Source organism: Lissotriton vulgaris, chromosome 8 (genome assembly GCF_964263255.1).
Source record: "Lissotriton vulgaris chromosome 8, aLisVul1.2, whole genome shotgun sequence".
In the NCBI taxonomy this organism is placed as follows: domain Eukaryota; kingdom Metazoa; phylum Chordata; class Amphibia; order Caudata; family Salamandridae; genus Lissotriton; species Lissotriton vulgaris.
The window spans coordinates 684,789,449-684,811,360 of NC_141696.1; the positions used below are offsets into that span (position 1 = coordinate 684,789,449).

The window sequence follows — 21,912 nt, forward strand, 5'->3', positions numbered from 1 at the left end:
ACGCACTCCAGCAATGCGTTACTTGGAATGTCATAAGGAGTGCGCACAGAAAAGTGACGCATCGCACCAGTGGTGTAAAAAAATGTGCCTCGTTGCGTTATATTTAAAAAGTGACGTATCTAGGTAGATGGGTCACTTTTTAAAATCAAGCGCCACATTATATCTGCGTGAGGTATAATGCATGCAGAGGGGGTGTTCCCCCACAAAAAGCTTTGTAATAGCGACGCAGTGAAATGTTTGAGATTTCACTGCGTCACTTTTAGGATGCTGTTGCATCCTTTAAATATAGTGCAACGAGGCACATTTTATTACACTGCTGGTGTGATGCGTCACTTTTCTGTCCACAGTCCTTATGACATTCCAGATGTGTCATATTTAATGTATGACGAATCATGTTGCAAGGAGTTACAGATACGTCAGTATTTCTCACATATCTGTAAACATGAAAGTGACGCGAGGCAGGCGCAAGATTTTGACGCAACAGCATCCTAAAAGTGACGCAGAGAAATCTCATAGATTTCAGTACGTCGTTATTACCAAGCTTTTTGCGAGGGATTGCCCCCTCTGCATACATTATACCTGATGCAGATACAATGTGGCGCAGAGTTTTAAAAAGTGACCCATGTACCTAGATGCGTCACTTTTTAAAAAATAGTGTCAGGTATAATGCATGCAGAGGGGGTGTTCCTTGCAAAAAGCTTGGTAATAATGACGCAGTGCGTCACTTTTAGGATGCTGTTGCGCCAAAATCTTGCGCCTGCTTCACAGCAAACCTTTCACATGGTGCTTTTTCCATGTGAAAGGACACATTACTGGAGTTGCGTCACTTTTGTGACACACTCCTGCAATGCGTTACTTTTGTGTTTACAGATATGTCAGAAATACTGACATATCTGTAACTCCTTGCGAATTGATTAGTCATATATTAAATATGACATATCTGGAATGTCATAAGGAGTGCGTCCAGAAAAGTGACGCATCGCTGTTTTCACGTAGCGATGCGTCACTTTTCAGAAATGAGGCCTCCAGTTTATTCACTGTGTCATAACTTTCTTTTCTAACACTCACCTTCTTTCATTCCTCCTACTTCACTTCCTTTCACCTCTCATACCTTTCTGTTCTTTCTTACTCATTCTCCTTTCAATTATCAATGCACTATATTTCACTTACTCTTCATTTTTTAAGAATATAGCTCTTTGATGAGAATTGGAGGTAGTTCTGAAAAGAACTTTTGGTTTTCTTCTTTTAACTGAACAGGAACAAAAACAGGGAATGGAAACTGCTCAACAGGAGCAAAAAGAAAAGAAAAAAATTAGAGGTGGGAAGGGCAGCGATGGTTCTCCAATGCTCGAACCATGAGCAGGACACTTTGCTCCCCGTAGGTGAGGAGTTGATTGCAGTATCTGCATTTGACGACCCCATGGTTAAATGCAGGTTGTATGTTTGCTACCTGCTCCTGTGATTGTTCTCTTCCAGAAGAAGTTGCTCCTCCTGTTGATGTAGAGGCCCCATCTCTGGGAACCTCTTGTGCCAGAGCCCTGACACTTTCCCGGGCAAAATTCTGGGGGTGCCTCCTCTCCACATGGCGAATCATGGTGAAGTTGCCAAAAGAGTATTTTTTTGGGGGGTTACCCCGTGACAGGACCTGTTTGCAGATCCTGCACTCTACTTTTGGTGCATTCACCTTCTTCTGGTCTGCTGGAAACTTAAAAAATTTCCAGATGAAATGTTCTTTGACCTTCGGCTGAGGAGGCTCTTCATCAATGAAATCATTGGAGTCATCTTCACTGCTGGATGGTCTGGCAGCCATGATTAATCCAGGAATATGGAGCAGCAAAAAAGGCAGGTCTTTCAGTCACAAAAGTGAAAGAAGAAGTGAAGGAAATGGGTGGGGATTTCATTCATTGTAAAAAAAAACTGTTAGCAACCAATGAAAAGTGTTATTTTAGGGTCACATGACCCGACGCGTTTACGCTGCGCGCTCCGGAGCACTTCCGGTGCGTTTACGCAGCGCGATCGTAGGCGCTTCCGGGGCGCAAACGTGGCGCGATCGTAGGCGCTTTTGCGTGCGTTTATGCGCCGCGAACGTAGGCGCTTCCGAGGGCACTTACGTTGCGCGCCGAAGTGACGTCATCAATCTTTTATAGAAATGCATAATCATTTTCCTTATTAAAAAAAACTAATTTTATTTGTATGGTACGAAATGTTTTGCATTATTATTAACTTTTCATTCATATTTTTTTTCACGAACGACAGTTGCGCTCTGGGTGCGCTTTCAGATGAGCTCTCGGAAAAGCTTACCGGAGAGCTTAGCTGAAAGCTTCCCGGAGCGCGCACCCAGAGCGCAAAAGAAAAAAATTATATAAAAAAAATGAATACTTAAAAAAAAACAGCAAATTGTAAAAAAAAAAAAAGGTTAGAAACTCGATATACAAAGGAATTAGCATTTAAAAAACCTATGAAATTCACTGAAAAAACCATAGGTTTCACACCAGTTATAGTTAGGAATTAGCATTTAAAAAACCTATCAAATTCACTGAAAAAACCATAGGTTTCACACCAGTTATAGTTAGCTGGAAATTTTACTGATATAAAACCATTGAAATTCCCACGTTATAGTTAGTTGGACTCACTATAACTTGCACGTGTAATGCACTGCTGATGACATCACATATTACATCACTCATGACATGGTCAGTGACATCACTCATGACATCACTGATGACAGAGAGACTGACCTACTTTCACTCGCTAATATATGTATTCACTAAGATACACTTAATAAGGCAGATATCCAATTTTTTTTTTTTTAAAAACATCCATTAAGATAATAATTTAAACAAATATTCTTCCATCGACCTTAACATACATATATAAAACATATTTATTTATCTGAAAGACACACATTCACTGGATGGTGTCATCAGTGCATTACACGTGCAAGTTATAGTGAGTCCAACTAACTATAACGTGGGAATTTCAATGGTTTTATATCAGTAAAATTTCCAGCTAACTATAACTGGTGTGAAACCTATGGTTTTTTCAGTGAATATATATATATATATATATATATATATATATATATATATATATATATATATATATATGTATATATACACTGAAAAACCATAGGTTATAGACCATATATAGTTAGGAATTAGCATTTACTAAACCTTATTTTACTCACACAAAACCATTGAAATTCGCATATATAGTTAGTTGCACTAACTATATATCGCGCACCTGCAATCCACTGTTGATGATGTCACATATTACATCATTCATGACATGGTCAGTGACATCACTGATGACATCACTGATGACATCATCCAGTGACTGTATGTTTCTGTAAAGTTAAAATATGTCTTACATATTGAAGAATGAGTGGATGTATAAGTGTCGGGATGAAGGATTTAGTAGGTGCATGACTGACTGAATGAGTGAGTGATTAAATGTGTCTCACTGAGTGCATGGGTTAGTGACTAAACTGTCTTAATTTGTGCATCATTATGTCTGTTGTTCTGTAAACTGCTGCATGTGTTGATCAGTAGCTATATGAGTAACTATATGGGTTATTGATTGGTTGCCCAAGTATTTGTATGGGAGACTGAGTGTGTGTGTGGGTGGCTGGGAGGTGTATGACTCTTCGCATAGATGTGTGAGCAGTTGATTCACTAGATGTATGGGTTCAAAAGTGCATGAGGAAACAGCTGTATGGGCGGTTGACTGTGTGCATGAGTGTATTGGTGAGTGAATGGATATCTCAGTGCTACATGTCAAAGTAAGTACATATGTAAAACACAGTACATGTGAGAGTTGACATATATAAATAACTGTGCATAAGAGCCAGTGAATGTGTGAGTGGCTGTATGGATCATTGTGAACTTGTATCAGGGATTGTATAAGAGAGTAAATATGTGTTAGTATATGTTTGAATAAGTAAGGTGTGTATAACTGTATAGTTGAGGAAATGGAGGTGTGATTGATTCTTTGCATGACTGACTAGGTGTGTGAGTAACTCCATGGATGAGTGACAGTCTGTGAGTGTCTGTTTACACTGATTGTATCTAAGGTTATATTAGAGTCAGAAGAGGTTCATCATATTATCACATGAATGATATCATCAGTGATGTGATCAGTAATGTCAAATGAGATGTTATCAGTGATGTCATCAGTGATGTCATTTGAGATGTCATCAGTGATGTCATTTGAGGTGTCATCAGTGATGTCATCAGTGATGTCATTTGAGATGTCATCAGTGATGTCATCAGTGATGTCACTGACAATGTCATGAATGATGTAATATGTGACATCATCAGCAGTGGATTGCGGGTGCGCGATATATAGTTAGTGCAACTAACTATATATGCGAATTTCAATGGTTTTGTGTGAGTAAAATAAGGTTTATTAAATGCTAATTCCTAACTATATAGGGCCTATAACCTATGGTTTTTTCAGTGAATTTTCAAGGTTTTGTAAATGCTAATTCCTAACTATATATGGTCTATAACCTATGGTTTTTTAAGTGAATTTCAATGTTTTTTTAATAGCAAATATCAAAAGCTGCAAAATGTATTCTTATTCTAATTCAAAATATATTTTTTATATTTTTGTATTATATGTTTTTAATTTAAATATTTATTTAATTAATTTTTTTTGTTTCGCTGCCGGTCCGCGAACCAGGCAGCTTCCCGTTAGCTTCAATTTGTTCCGAGACCCGGTCCCCCAACCGGTAAACGTTCCGTTAGCGCAAGTACTGCGTTAGAAAGCAGCATCGTGACGCGTCCCGTAAGCGCGACGTATCGCGTTACCGTGTAATGCGTCTTATGGTGCGCCGCGTTAGCGCACCCGGAAGCGCTCTGGAATGCGAATCGAGGCGCGAAGCGCAGCGCCCCGGAAGTGATCCGGGGCGCGGCGCGGAGCGCGTAACGTAAGCATAACAGGTCATGTGACTTGTTTATAAAACTTTTCATTGGTTCATTTTACTTTTAGTTTCCTAATGATGGAAGGCTTGGTCATATGACCTAAAATTACCACTTTTCATTGGTTTAGAACATTTTTTTCCCCAAATGATTGGGCAAAGAGGATTGAGACGTCACCAATTGATACCATTGGTGAAAACCTTTTTGCATTTGCCAAACTCTGACCTCATAATAGTGCACTGTGGAGGAAATGATTTGGGCACTTTGACTGGGGTAGGTCAGGAAATGCTCTTAAAGGACACCTTTGAGCAATTGATGGCACTTTTTCCTCAAACTGCCTTGGTATATTCCAATATATGCCAAAGACAAAAATAGAGGTGGTCCAATCAATTTTGTCCACAAATTGAAAAATCGAGGAAGCATGTAAATAAGTCTGTTTCAGCTTACATGAGAGACCATGGAATGGGCTGCATCTTCAACAATAACTTGTGTTACTACATGCAAGATATCTACAGAGGAGATGGCGTGCACTTCTCAGATGAGGGGAACAGAGTTTTCATACAAAATTTAAGACTGTGTATTGGTACCTACTTATAAGTACCTCAAACTCACACAGAACCCAAAAGCTCTTTTCAGAGCTACCTTAACTTTAATTACTCTTTAAAAATTTCGAATGTACCTTTTTTCACTAATTTTCACTTATGTTCGCTTCCCGGTTCGCTACCCGGTTCACGTACCGGCAGCTAACCGCGCGAAAAATTAAAAAAAAGAATTCTTTTTTCTCACACATATGGGACTCCTCAGCCACCCTCAGAAAACCTAGGGGGTCAGGATACGTCTACCGTGCCCCCTTCTACCCATTCTGAACATTATTTACCCTCCATCTTGTATCTCAATTCTACAGAAACACAAAATGGAGGACTCCCGTAACGCTGCAGGTTCGCGTACCGGGGCACACACTGAGAAGCGCTCGCTTAAAAAAGGTGGGAAAGTAATTTACAGAAAAACCACTGGAGACACTTTCACCAAATATACATTAGCTCATACTACATACCAATCCCTACCATTTTCACAAATTTGGTTGGAATTCCATTTAGCTATTTAGCATGTAGACCTCTCTAAATTCCCTGAGGTAAATTACTTCACAAAACACATCTGAAGTGTTGGAATTGACAACCAATTAAAATGTTACTTTCATTTTCTACTTTTTTTTACCTAACATTTGATTGATTATTACCTGAATATATATAAAGAAAGAGAGAAAAACACAGCCATTTTGACTACTAATTCCTGAAGTACATTGCAAGAACATTTTCACTGACAACTTAAACTTGTTTTTAAAAGGTAAGATGTTATTTTAAAAATTTGACCGGAGAACTATGTTATACAATTTAAATTAATTTGGGAAACATTTTCAGATAGTTATATACTATCCCTCTGTAAGAGTTAGACATTGAGAAAGGCTTGTTTATTATAATTATGGATTGATTTACGTTTCTGTTTTATAATTATGAATTTACTTAGGATTTTTTGCAAGCACTTTTTAATAGTACTACTTCACGCCTGAAACCATACAGAGCCCATAGATAACTTCTCTGTTATAAACTCACAAGTACCTGTCTGAACTTAAACCCAACATTGCCCTATCTCTACTGATATATTTATTTTTCATGCAAATTTCAGCACAAAAATGGAAGGAGAACAGAACCTTTCCTTTGAAATTGCCCTAGAGATAAAAAATGAGGAAATAATTGAAAGCATTGACTTGGAATTCATGGACGAATCACGAGACCAAGAACTTCTACAATGTGTAGAATCTGTGGATTTGTTACTTCATTATGAGGACGATAAAATGTGGGAAGTTATGTTCACTCAACAAGAGGACATTTCGGACAGTCAAATGTTAGACAGTCTATTAAATTTTGAAAAAGAATCAGAAAAATAAATTTATATTTAATAATCAAAAATTGTTCAAGTCTTTAATCATTTTTACATGTAATTCATAAACTAGTACCAAATTGATTATAATGTAAAGTGAGACTTGGTACCTACATTTTGCTACTTAAATAAAAAAAAAAAACAACAAAACGAACAATCAATAAACATACAATATTTAAAAAGTCTATCATTCTTGTTTCCTTATAGTACGCTCCCCGGACCGCTTTCCGGTGCGCGTACCGGGCGCACCCCACGCAAAAAAAAAGATTTATTTTTTTTGCCCCGCGGGGCCCTTTTAAAGCCTCCACATCAAACCTAGGGGGGCATATGCCCCCTTATGGTAATTTCTCCCTTCGTTTTGGCCTCCTCTTGTCCCTCGATCCTACCGAGAGACAAGATGGCGGCCGCTCGGGACTGTTTAGAATGTTGACAGACACCGGAGAGCCAATCAGCTTCGCTTCGCAAAGTTCCGTTACGCCAAAAGTACGCGAACCGGAGCGCTACCCGGGACGCTGTCACAGATATATCTGTTTTTTAAAACGTAAATTTCTCAAAATCCACTGGAGCACATATATTGAGACCTAGCAAAGGCACATCGGGCTAACAGTCCCTACAATTTTGCCAAGTTTCGTGCAAATCCATTCATCTGTTCGCCCTATGGAAAACTCAAAGTTAAAAACGCGTTTTGGGACCTCCCTTTTTTCTCTGTCCCCCCTTGACAAAACCCTTCCAAATTTTCAGGGGCTGCTCAGAAACAAAATGTGCCATTTTCCTAAATATTTCAGCCAATTCCGTCCACAAACGCCGAAGTTATTAGACATAGAATTTTCAAAAATCCCATAGGAAAAAAATCCTAACTATATATACCTACTCGCGACCGCCAGTAGGTATAATATATATATATATATATATATATATATATTACCTACTGGCGATAGCCAGTAGGTATATATAGTTAGGATTTTTTCTCTATGGAACTTTTGAAAATTCTATGCCTAATAACTTTGGCGTTTGTGGACGGAATTGGCTGAAATTTTCAGGAAAATGGCACATTTTGTTTCTGAGCAGCTCCTGGAAATTTGGGGGGGGTTCGTCAAGGGGGGGCCGAGAAAAAAGGGGGGTCCCAAAACGCGTTTTTCCCATGTTAATTTCCATAGGGCGGTTGGCCTCACTTTTAGCCCGAACGGCTGAATGGATTTTCACGAAACTTGGCAAAATTGTAGGGACTGTTAGCCCGATGTGCCTTTGCTAGGTCTCAATATATGTGCTTCAGTGGATTTTGAGAAATTAACGTTTAAAACAAGATATATATCTGTAACAGCGCTCCGGGTAGCGCTCCGGTTAGCGAACTTTTCGCGTATCGGAACTTTGCGAAGCGAAGCTGATTGGCTCTCCGGTGTCTGTCAACATTCTAAACAGTCCGGAGCGGCCGCCATCTTGTCTCTCGGTAGGATCGAGAGACAAGAGGAGGCCAAAACAAAGGGGGAAATGAAGGAAAGGGGGCAAGGTAGACCCCTTCTGACCCCCTAGGATTGATGAGGGGGATATTATAAAGCCACGCGGGGCCCCAAAAAAAAAAAAAAAAATCCAATTTTTTCGCCGTAGAGACGCGTCTTGGTAAGCGAACCGGGCAGCTAACCGGGCAGCTAACCGGGAAGCTAACCGGCAGTGTAACGGGAGTCTGAGGAGTAGCTGATTGGCTGTCAACATTGTAAACAGTCCGGAGCGGCCGCCATCTTGTCTCTCGGTAGGATCGAGAGACAAGAGGTGGAAAAAAAAGGTGTAAATGAATAAAAGGGGTAAGGCAGACCCCTCCTGAACCCCTAGGATTGATGAGGGGGCTATTAAAGTTCCCTGCGGGGCAAAAGAAAAAAGAAATTGCGATTTTTCGCGGTAAAGGTGCTTCCTGGTACGTTAACCGGGCAGCTAACCGGCAGCGTAACGGGAGTCCGACATATTGTGTTTTTTGAACGTTTGTGATATGTGCACGTGTGGATTTTGTCTAATTAAGGTTAAAAAAATATATATATATCTTTAAGCGTTTTTTGGCGCGCTTACGTTTTGGGTTTGGTTTGCGCTGCAGAGACGATACGTCACGGTTATGCGATGCATCATGAGGCGTCTCACGGGCTACGTGATACGTCACTTAATAAAGAATATATTTTACAGCTATAGATATTAGCTTTTAAAAAACCAATGAAATTCACAGAAAAAACCATAGTTTATAGACCATATATAGTTAGGAATTTGCATTTACAAAACCTTGAAAATTCACTGAAAAAACCATAGTTTATAGACCATATATAGTTAGGGATTAGCATTTAAAAAACCTTATTTTATTTGCACAAAACCATTGAAATTCCATATATAGTTAGTTGCACTAACTATATATCGCAGACCCGCAATCCACTGCTAATGATGTCACATATTACATCATTCATGACATGGTCAGTGACATCACTGATGACATCACTGATGACATCTCAAATGACATAACTGATGACATCACTGATGACATCTCAAATGACATCACTGATGACATCACTGACATCTCATATACATACACATCCATATGCCTATATCCAGAAAATACCACATTTGTCTGCACTTTTACTGCTGTCAAACTAGCCCCTAACCCCAATTTCTTTTTCTGATGGGTGCTCCACTATAACTTACTTCCCAAACATTTTCACTCCATGGAAGCACTTTCTGATTACAAGATAAATTGTCAGTCAGTCAAAATAACTTTATTCGATTTTAAATAGTCGAAATATATATTCTTTCTCCAATTTACTCACTTCAATAATCAAAATGTTTTCACATGCCCTTGAGTAGGGTGTTTTGCTTTAAGATCAAAACGTCTTTGATTTAGAAAAGCATTCAGAAAATGAATGTTATTTTTCTCTCTAGGAAACACACAAATTCATTTACCCAATAGTCTGTTGACAATTGCACTGAAATCCATATGCTTTACCTAATTAACATCTTATTCTGCACATTGCTTTCTCAGTCTGTCCTTTCTGATTAGAGTTGTATTTATGCACAGGGTTCGCTCTATAGAGCACTTTTATGAATCAATCAATATTCTCTACCTTCCACTTGTCATGTATTGATGGCGACCTCTGTATTAGAAGAGAAACCTGATTGGATCTCTCCAGATTTTAAAATTCAAAGCACAATCGTGTGCAAGTACAATCAAAAGTCAAGAGTCCTGCGACCTAATTGACAGCTGTTTTCTTTTCATATACAGACTTATCAAACGCATATCTAAATTGCTCACACTTTCTGATACCATACATCATACTACTTCAAATCTTTCATAGTTATTGCAAATACACCAAATCTGATAAACCAGTACACCTGAAAATGTATTGTCTAAGGACCAAACTTAACTATGTGTGCCACATATAAACGATGCTGACAATATTGATCTGCAATAATATCACATGCAGTGCGTTTCTGACAGAACTGTCTACGGTAGATATGTATTTACTGTTCTCAGCTCCATGTATACTTCATTTAGATGACAAGAATAAGAGTGAAGAACAGTAAATAAATAATTACCTTACAATGTAGTGCTAGCTCAATGTAGTGTACATAATATTATTGTCATGTGATATTTCGTCTGCGATATTGTGGAACCCCCCACCTAATCACAATGGTGTTTCACAGGCATTTTGTTAAACAGAATTAAGGAACATTACCATTTTTCCTGCTCAATTAACAGATGTTTTCCTAGTGTCCATAAAAGAAGCCAATTTTGAGTTACATTCAGACAAGACATGGTTCTTCAGTCCACTCCTTATGATATCCATGAACTTTGCCCTCTTAAATCATGTGGTCACTCAAGCATGCCCATTTTTTTTGATAACGCATCTGAGCGTTCTGAACGTGTTTGCTGTTTTTTAGTATTCATCCCAAATAGTAATTGGTGGCAAACACCCATCTAACGGTTCTGTAATGTTTCCAATGTTGAAAGAAACAGCGCGTTCTCTCTAATAGTGTTTAGTGCTTAATTTGCGCCGGGGCATTCTGGTGCTAAGCACCGGCACTTAATTGGTTTCCGGTGCTCGGAACTGGCACCTAATTGTTAACACCATACCTACAACAGTCTACCCCACGGTGACACTCCTTATCTAATTTAGAGATGAGCAGAACAACGGTTGTTTAGGAATGCAATATACATTAAAATTGCAAATACCATCTTCCCCAGCCATTCCTTAAGCTTAGTTGACCTGGAATAATCTGAACTGTTGTATTTACATGCGAGAGAGATGATTAGTAGTTGTTTTGGCAGCGATGACCAGGGAATGGGTGGTGCCAGTTGCATTGGCATCCCGGTCAGAGCTCTGGTACTTAATATTTTACAAATTAAGCACTGAATGAACCAGCATTCTGTTCTGGCTCGCCCTTGAAACTTGCTTTCCAGTACATTCTTGTAGCTTTAAGTGTGCACTTCTATAAGACTAGCATTACACTTTTTAAATGGTAAGCATGAAGCACCTATCATGTTCGTGTATAATTTGTAAGCAGTGATGGCTCCACCACTAAGGTGGAGGAGCGTCGCTCACTGCTTTTTAGCAGTGAAATAAAGGAAAAGTAAAATAATAATAACTCAACCTTATAATCATTTTATTTGTTACTGCTGTGGCAGCTTTGTGAGGCTGGGCGGGTCAGCACTGCTCTCAAAGCAGGGAGAGGAGTAGTAAGCAACACTCTGTAAGCGCATAGAATGTGTGACCGGCCAAATCGGGCCGAACAAAGATTCAAGCGCACTTTGCATGTCCGTCACCCAGGCTGTATTACAGCCAGGGAGGAGAACATGCCCAGGCTCCATTGCATCTCTGAACGCCAAATCAATCATCTAGCACTGTTGTGATTGGCTATGGGGAGCCAAGGTGTGCTTCCAGTTCCAGCTTGAGCGAGGGACTGTGGAGGAGAGATGCAGCGAGGAAGCGGTGAGAAGGTATGTTTTTTCTTTTCTTTTTTTTTTTTACTCCTGCTTTCTCTGTGTCCCCCGCCCCGACTCCCCTGATCATTGTCGGCCGACAGTGTTTACAAGCCCAACTTAGAAATACATTGCTTATCTTTTTTTTTTAATATAACTACGGCTTATTTACTTTTTAGGAAATGCCACGGACTTTTTTTTAGTATTCTCAGCTGCACACCTATTATATTGATTTTACAATCAACATTCTATTAGAAAATGCTAACTAACAAATGTGACTCCGGTCACTTATAAAAATGCACATAGACTTTTAAGGCAACTGTTGCACTGTATTTTTTATGTACTCTGGATTAAGCGAAAATGGTCTTCAGGATCGGTATATAATTCAGTCAATCCATTGTGACTGAACTAATTTCCACTGATTGCTGCAGTATATATAAACTATAAAGGAATACGAAGAATGAGACCAAGAAACTCATTCTTTTAATTTTTTTTATATTAGGATACCTACAATATTACCTCTTTATATGTTGATTTTAATTTCTTTAAAAATCAATAAACATTTTACTCCTTGTAATCTCCCACTCATTTCCTTCTGATGCAACACACAACTAGGAAATTATATAGTAAAATAAAAGGAAACATACATCCATTTTTAAAAATGAATGCATCATTTCTAAATTTAGGTTTTATAAATCACGTGTGAAGAAGCCCTACAGCTACACATATATCAGAAAATGGATTATCAGCGATTCAAATGCAGCCACACATCAGCGTTTATACTAACACATTTTAGTGTGGTGGTCTGCATCATCGCACTAAAAAGCATTATTAGCTCCTCCTGAACTGCCAGGAGCTCCACCAGAACTGCAAGACACAACCTGAGACCAATGAGAGGAGCATAAGTGGTGCAAGCCACTCACTGCTGGCAGAGTGAACACTATGCTGCCTGACTACTGAGTCTGCATACTGGCCTCAATCTCAGTTTATTCACAAAATTAGACAGGCAAAATTACAATGTAAAATACAATTAGCACAGTGCTGTGGACTGGGAGCTGGCTGGCTGCGTGATTCCATCAAGCAGAGAACCCCTCAACCAGGCCGGAGCATCAGAGGTACCACATGGCCTGTCACAGCTCACGTCACAGCAATAGCAAAACAAGGCCGTGTCCTGAGTGATCATCACCTAGAAGTGCCCACATGTCAATTGTAGGTTTGCGCCTTGCCTGTTGGTATTTCTTATAATAGGAAATGGCCAGCAAGGGGTTTTGTTCTGTAATTTTTCAGCACTGTTCGGACTTGTTTTGAAACAATCAAAGTACCTGAACCTGAGCTTAATCAATGGCTGTTCTATTTAGTCCAAAATGAAGAAAGAACACAAGATGTTACCACACTAACATCATATGTACAATAGACAATTAATGAACCACAAGAAACCAGGGTTTTTTAGTTGTCTGAAAATTATTATTTAAATTCAAGGCAAAAAAATGTATATTTCTGTACAAAAAGGTGAGCATTCACATAGGGTAGGGTACATACATAGATATAATCAGGATATTCAAGGTGTTGGTTACTATTCCTTTGACATATCCTAAAAGTAAGTCCAGACTGCCGCGTTACAGTAATTAATTGATTTCAACTAAAAATCAGAAGAAAATCAAAAGATGACATGGAACACAATAAGCAGAATTGGACTAGATAAGTTGACGTTTCTGTCTTTTTTGAAGTTTTCTTAAGACCATCATCAGGACAGTATTAGTGGTATATACAATTGATGACCCTCTGTAAAGGAAATAACAATATATTATAATCTGTACATTTATATTTCAGTACCTGGTTTCATAGCTATTTACAAGTTTTTACTATTTCTAATACAAGTCTAAACATATTTACATTTTTAATGTTCATCCAAATTATTTATAATAGTCGGTGTGGCGACTAGGGCAGTTTGAATTAAAAATGTAAAAAGTTGAAATCAATTAATTACTGTAACGCGGCAGTCTGGACTTACTTTTAGGATATGTCAAAGGAATAGTAACCAACACCTTGAATATCCTGATTATATCTATGTATGTACCCTACCCTATGTGAATGCTCACCTTTTTGTACAGAAATATACATTTTTTTGCCTTGAATTTAAATAATAATTTTCAGACAACTAAAAAACCCTGGTTTCTTGTGGTTCATTAATTGTCTATTGTACATATGATGTTAGTGTGGTAACATCTTGTGTTCTTTCTTCATTTTGGACTAAATAGAACAGCCATTGATTAAGCTCAGGTTCAGGTACTTTGATTGTTTGAAAACAAGTCCGAACAGTGCTGAAAAATTACAGAACAAAACCCCTTGCTGGCCATTTCCTATTATAATAAACTCTGCCCAAGCACGCAAGGGTATATTGGGTCGCTCACCTTTCTATACATTGTTGGTATTTCTGGCTAGGCATGCCTGCCTACTGTGTTCATGCAGGGTGATTGAACTCCAAAGATCCACAGGCCACGGGCTGCAGCTTAAAGTTGAGTTTTTCCTGGTGTCAGCCACTGCCAGAGTCACCCTTTTATCCATGTGCGACAGAGGAGGTAGCGCTCTTTGGTGATGAATGAACTAGGCATCAGAAGATGTATGTTTTGGTCCTGGGTCCACCCCTGACAGACAACGATTGCTGTCGGGGAAAGGTAGATGGATCACCTTGTAGCCTGTTCCCTAATGTGAGGGTGCATGGGGCACACTGCGACTACTGAATATCATAGCTCACTGCCTCCTGACTTGCCCATGTGATGGGATGGCTGGGGGCACACACGTGTTGTCCAGTCATTCAGACTCAGCAGCTCTGCATTGTCTTTAAAAAATGCCCACTGCACCAATGATGTCTATAGACCTTGTTGCATGCAGCAAACAGTCAGTGCACTCTCCTAGGCCCCAGGCCAAAGTAAGAGAGGAGCCCTCTGCAGCTGGTGACTAAAGCGATGCCAGAAGCAGAGCACCAGCTTTTACTAAGGCCACAGAGGGAGTGCATAGTGACAACTGACGCCTGCAGCTAGCAGTGACATCATACTGGTCAACTTGCAGCAGTCTGTGCCCCTCTGAGAGAGTGTTTGCACCTGCTGACAGTGTGATGCCAGCACAGAAGCACAACAAGCACCATCAATGAGTTCATTAGTTCTGGTAAGCATACAAATAATCATCTGAGGGCACTTTGCACGGAACCAAATCGGTATGTGAAATGTTTCGTTCACTATAAGTCATAGAATAGCTTAAGATACCTTGGTCACATAATGCAACTTACATATGTAATCTTTTCTGATTTATGCTTGGCCTGATCTTGCACTGTAGTATTGCATAGAGAGGTGCCTTTACCTATAAAACATTTGAGAGCAGATGACCCACAGAGCAGATGACCCACAAAGAAAATAAATTAACTGTTGAATGATGTTATGAGAACGCTAGTCCAGCACAATAACACAATGCTCCCAAATTGAGTGAAATGTAATAAATTGTTAGACATCAAAACAACAAAAATTCCATCAGTAGAACCAGAGTAATGAATTTCTAAAAACATTTGTTGAAATTAATGCCTAAAAGGTCAATGTGCCAACTGCGCATCGGGGCAAAGGCGAATGTTATGTGTGACTGCCATGGAGCGCTGTTTGGATAAAATTGGATTGGGCCTGGTCTCGGCTTACCTTCAGACTTAAAATAAGTTTTGATGAAAAATTCCTCTTTTACCAAACAAAGAGGTCCCCTAACATGGTTGCCACAGAGGAGATCCAATAAGCTAAACCCAACTCCCTTCTGTGCACCACCCTGTAGGCAAAAAGCAGGTATGGCTTGAGAATGTCCCACTTCCATCTCAGGGGCTCAGGTAGGCCTATAATAATGCCTTTCAGGATCTTGTTGAACCTATTTACAAGCTCATTTGTCTAGGGTTAATAGGGTGTGGAGAACGGCGGGTAACCCCTCACATTCATGACATTTGTCCCAATTGGATTTCATTAATTCAGACAGAAGTTTGAGACCCTGTCAGAGACCAACTCTTTGGGGAATCCCACTCGGTTAAATATCCCCATCAGGGTCCTAGCCACTTCAGGTGCAATCACAGATATTAGAAGTATGGCCTCTGGATATCTAGTGGCATGATGCACCAAAACCAGGATAAACCTGTTGTCCGAGCAGTTTTGGGGTCCAGGGGCCAAACAATGGCATTGCCCGCCTTTTCAAAGGTGGTGCCAGTGACAGGCAAGAGAACCAAGTGAGCCTTTAGCTTTTTCCCGTACTTCCTACAGGCATGCAGACCAAGGCCATGATCACAGAGTGCATCATGTGGCCATGACCAAAGAGTGCATGTGAGGCTGTCTTCATAAAGGGCCAATAGAAGTGGGACACAAGCCAGGCAAAGGTCTAGTCCTGCTGCAGATGTCCTGACAGGGGTATAACATGAGTCAGACCCAGTAGTAATGCTCTTTACCACTGGGGAGACAACAAACAGATGAGCCACCCCAGGCTCAGGAACCTTAGGCTCACTATATTGATATAATTCTCCCAATACATCAGGAGATCTTCAGAGGTGTCACCAGCTGCCTGGGCCTCAGTTTTCTGCCCCAAGCCCTCTAGAGTTGAACACTATTTTTGAGCTATATAAACCTCCTCCATGGTGGGCCCACTCCTAACTTGCCATCTAGGAAGCTCAGACAGATCTCCCACGGCTCCAATATTCTCCTCAGTAGCTCAAGGGCAGCCTCTGCAAGCAACCCTTTCTCCTGAACCGTGGATGTTTCAGGGGCTTGTTTCCCATAGCCCATGCCCTTCCTTTTTTGACTGCTGCCTGGGACATTTTTCCAGTCTCTAGGCCTCCTTGACTCCCCTCTCAGGCTGCAGTGGACCTTGTGGTTAGGCACAACCACGCAAGCAACCCTAACATCTCAAGATGTGATTGGAGCGCCACTTCCTTTCAGGTAGAGTACTCCAGATCACTGCCTAACAAACAATCCATGGGTATGACAGTGCTCACTGCTACTTTTTGAGAACCCAAGACACTGGGTAGTGACCAGTCCTGGGTTGCTAGTGTCCTGGTTCATGGAGGACCAGGCCTGTAAGTTCGGGTTGGACTGTTTCCATAAGGAGCGGGGTCAAGACTTGTTTGCATTTGGTTGGTTTCAACTGAGGTGTCATGGTGAGCAAAAAAAATGCTGGGTTGGGATTCTACCACGAGCGATTGCCAGTGGTTAGACAAATTGCAGGTATTCCTCCCATCACCTTTTGTTTGCTTCAACAGCTTTACCCCAACACATCCTGGCAGGGTGGCCCATCCTGAAAACACCTAGTCCCCCTTTTTCTTACTGTCTTGGGAGGAATGCGCATAGGCCCAATGCCATACACAGTCATGTGACATGGGACACAGGCTACAGGCACCAAATGGTTAGGACAGGAAAATGCTAATTTTCTAAAAACTGAATTTTTCGGAATTGTGACATAAAATCAACCTTTACCATTAAAGAGGCTTTTAAATTATAATTCTTTAGAGACTAAACCAGACAATTCTACCTGTTCCCAAACAAAAGTTATCACTTACAATAAGGTAAATCAATGTTATGCTATGGGAGAGGTAGGCCTCACAGTAGTGAACTAGGAATTCAGGAGTTTTCACTACCAGGACATGTAAAACTTAAAAGAAAGACATGGTCAACTCATAAAATACAATGCACTGTACCCTATAGACTGTTTAGGGCCTACCTAAGGGTTGACTGACAAGTATTAAAAAAAAACGTTAGGTGTGGCTAAGGGGTTATTTTTTCAGGTCAACTGACAGTGTAAAGCAACACAAAGGCAGCAATGGCTGGCTTGAGAAATGTTTTAAAGGGCTACTGACGTGGGTGTCGCAATAAATACTGCAGACCCACTAGTAGCCTTTGATTTGCAGGCCCTTAGTGCATGTTGCACCAATTTACTAGAGATTTATAAATAAAATAAATGTACCAATCAGGTGCAGGAACATTTAAGCATGTTTTAAGGAGTGAGCACAAGTACTTTAACACTGGTTAACAGTGGAAAAGTGCACAGACCTAAAGTAAACAAAAACGAATTTCAGCAAACAGAGGGGGAGTATGCAAAATGTTTGTTTGGATCCACCCTAAGGCTGACAGGTCTAACAACGTGCAAATGATTTGTGCGTTGCACTTAGAACATGTATATCCTTCTGTGGGCTAATCAAATACCTCTAAACCTTAAATTAGCAAGCTTTTAGTTTTAAAAGAGTGATTTGTTGAATTTCCAAACTGATTCCAAGGAAACTGCCACCTCATAGCAGACACAGCAATATGGAAGTACATTTAGTATTCATGAATAAATGGGAAGAAAAGAACGTGAAGTGGAACTGGTTGAGAAGATGCAACTTTTCACAGGGCTTTACCTGAATCTTTGTCCCCCAAAACGCATTTAACCCGTTAAGCGCGCCGCAAATTCCGCCCCAGTGCGGATGTTCGATTGCGCTAACGGGATCCGGACGTCCAACGGTCGTGCGCAGCACTAGCGAGGTAGTGCACGCGACGACCGTTGGACGTTCGCAGCACTGAACGGGCTAAAAAAACAAACCTACTGTCCTTTCACTACAACAGCAGACAAGGTATGAATAAGAGATAAAAATCAAAAATTTAATTCTGAGCCAGATTTTTTGCACACCAACACCCTATGTTTTATGTTGAAAACACAAGTATACATTATGCTAAATATTATTAAGCTTTTAAAAATGACATCTTCAAGCATTTCAAGTAATTAGTTCAGCTTACTTTATCACTTCTGCTAAACAGTGTAAGCACATAACATAAGTAATTGCAGACTTTAAAAGTTCATTAAAATGTGTTTATGTCCAAAAAGTATGGATTTCTGTTACACATTTTTCTGAAAACCCAATCCCGCATGATGCCAAACAATACTGAATTATATGGTAAACTTAGATAGGGTCACAGAAAAAACAAGTGAAATATATCCTACCAAGGACATATACCATGGGTTTTATGTTGAAAACACAAGTATACATTATACTAAATATTATTAAGCTTTTGAAAATGACATCTTCAAGCATTTCAAGTAATTAGTTCATCTTACTTTATCACTTCTGCTAAACAGTGTAAACAAATAACATAAGCAATTGCAGACTTTAAAAGTTCATTAAAATGTGTTTATGTCCAACAAGTATGGATTTCTGTTACACATTTTTCTGAAAACACAATCCCACATGATGCCAAACAATACTGCATTATATGGTAAACTTAGATAGGGTCACAGAAAAAACAAGTGAAATATATCCTACCAAGGACCCCGAAAACCCTTAAGAAGACACAATAGAGAAACAGAACCAGTGGTAGAGGGAGGCATAGAGGTTTAGATTGACAAATATATAATAGACAGTAGTTACAGAAAGAAAGTTCACATTCTCAGGGGGACCCTTAGAAGACGAGGCACTTGGGCAATTTCAAATTTTGTATGTGTTTAGAGTTCTTTTGCAAATGGTATCAAAATCTTGCAACCTTAACATTGATTTTATTTATCCTGTCTACAATGTTGATTTGCTTTTGTCATATCATATGGGGTTTTATGTCAGAATACCTAAAACAAAACGATAATCTGACCTACACATTATGGCTTAAATATCAATCAGTAAAATATCACTCCATGGAGTGAAGATTTTCAAATGTTAACTTTACTGAGAAAATATTTTTGTAATCTACCCTTTAAAAGTCTTGGAGCCAGAGTATTGTCCATATAAGACTGTCACAGTGTTGTGATTATTCAGTACAATTCAATATTCAAATGGCTTCAATGGCATGTCAATATGTAGGCAAAATAAGGAAACTATTGTAAGCATCTGGATGAAGTCTAAACCAGTTAACTCACCCGAAGGGCAGCTTCTTTCCAGTAGTAGTCACTGTATTGGTCAATCATACATTTTGATTTCTCTTTAAATTTTTCTTCAGAGTCATCGGTCCACCAAGGATCCAATTGTCCATTTTTGTCATACTTTCGTCCTATAGAAAATATTGACAAAAACATTTGTCATCATGTTTATTTCATCACAAACTGGGTGAAATGTCTGCAGTTTGCAGCCTGTGGTCTTATATACATTAAATGTGGGTTATTAAATGTGGGTTAAATTGTCTTGCCCTACTTCTCAGTCAAGACATTTACTGGGATACACATCATGAAATAGAAAGGTGCCTTGAAATATGGCACCTGACAATCACTGTAAAACTGAGACAAATGGAATACTCCTGAATGGAAAAAGATGAAAACAGCACATTAAAGTTTCCTAAATGACAAAGAGATAGGTTTGAAAAATCAGGTGCCCAACCCTTCATGTGGGCCCCATTCGGACTAAGGCCATGAATATCTGTGGGATAAAGTAGACTCAGGGGCCACATTTCACATTCTGATGGAAGGGGCATCATTTTACGTTGTGTCACAGCCCATCTACGCAACGCGTGAACTACAGGGCAAATTACATAGCCCAACTACAGAACCAATAAGAAAATTCACAAAATACAAACTGCTTGCAGTAGCAGGGTATGCATTGCAGCGATTACCAGGAAAAATGGAGATGATAATGGAAAAGCACAGTGCCAGTGTTCTAAAACACTTTTTGGACTACCCAAATACACATGTAATGGCTTGATTCCGCTTGAGTTCGGTCTGGTGAAATAAAAATTTGACTGTATGAGCACCCTTATGCAATACTGTTTTAAGACAATGAACGCCCAGGAAGGATCATTAAAGGAGGTACTTGAAAAATATTTGAAGGGGGATCTAACCCCTGGCAAAATTACTTTCTTGATACAGTGATAAAACTGGATCTATCTATAGCAAGTTGGTCCCTAGAAGAAGTAAAATATGTGACAATAAAGAAGGCATTAAACAAACACATTTTCCAGCTTTCAAGAAAAAGTAAATATGGCTAGATTCAAGGCCAGTGGTGTGTTATCAGGACTAATGAAGTCATACAAGGCAAACCCTATTCAGCCTTATCTGAAAAGTGCCTTAGGAAAGAAATGTTTGAAAGAGGTCCAATGGGCTTGGATAGTGTTACTACCAATAAGGGAATTAAATCCAGGTTGGAAATCCTTGCTGAAGAGCGTTACATGGAGGCTGTGTAATTACAGAGCAGAGTCCATGGAACATCTTATATGCTGCTGTCCTGCCTTACTGCAACATCACCAGAAGTTGCTAAAACCGATGTTCATAAGGCATGGGGTTAGAACATGTGCAGAGGCAGTCTCTTGGCTCTTGTCTTGTACAGTGCCCTCGGACTGGGCCAAATTTGGTAAATTCATGAGTTCTATCAGAAGGGATTTGAATGAAACAACACCAGATGCAAATCACCTCCTTGAAATTGGTCAACCTTAGACGCATAATACCAGATCGGAGCGGCTGTGAGTTCTGGCATTAATGCCCCGCCAGCCACATTACTTTAAAAAAACGCTCTACCTGTTTTTAACTTTTAGCATTTCTGTGTTGTGAAATTGACTGTGAATTTTGCACACTTTTATTTTTTTTGTTCTATGTGCTTTTAAATTGATTGCCAATTTGCACACCCTCATCTCACTCTACCTTAAACTTCCTGCCGTGTCTTGCTGCCTGCACCTCGGTCCACCACGGGTTTACCCCACTGCTGTGGAGGGTGCAGGCTCACACAGGCAGCAGTAACTCTTCCATCGTAGTTGGGGGCGGAGTCCCGGGACTAGGGCGGGCTCGCTGCCTATAACTGCAGACTCATTCCCCCTCCTCGCACTAGGACGCAAAATACCAGGGGCCTCATTTATAACTTTTTGCCGTAGGGAAGCGCAGCAGGCCTTCCTGCTGCGCTTCCCTACGGCAAAAGAAAAGGGCAGAAATGCGCCGTATCTATAAGATACGGCGCATTCCTGTCCTTTCCCCCTGCGCCAGCGCACAATGGGCTGCCTGCGCCAGCGCAGGCACCCTTGCACCATGGTGCAAGGGTGCCTGCGTTGCGGGGAAGAATATTTTTGTACAGGAAGGGAAACCTTTCTGTACAAAAATAATCACAAGAGGCTTTTCCTCTTTCTATGTGTGCTGTAGAATGCAGCACACATAGAA

At 40.0% G+C, this 21,912-nt stretch overlaps 1 protein-coding gene across 1 annotated transcript in view; it reads right to left on the minus strand.

The window, feature by feature from the left end:
* The window catches only part of PHEX (phosphate regulating endopeptidase X-linked), a 1,438,972-nt gene that overhangs the window by 40,359 nt on the left and 1,376,701 nt on the right, over positions 1-21,912 (minus strand). Inside the window, exon 18 of the mRNA XM_086934549.1 lies at positions 19,699-19,829. Within this exon, the coding sequence (XP_086790675.1) occupies positions 19,699-19,829 (131 nt within the window). The remainder of the gene's footprint in view (positions 1-19,698; positions 19,830-21,912) is intronic.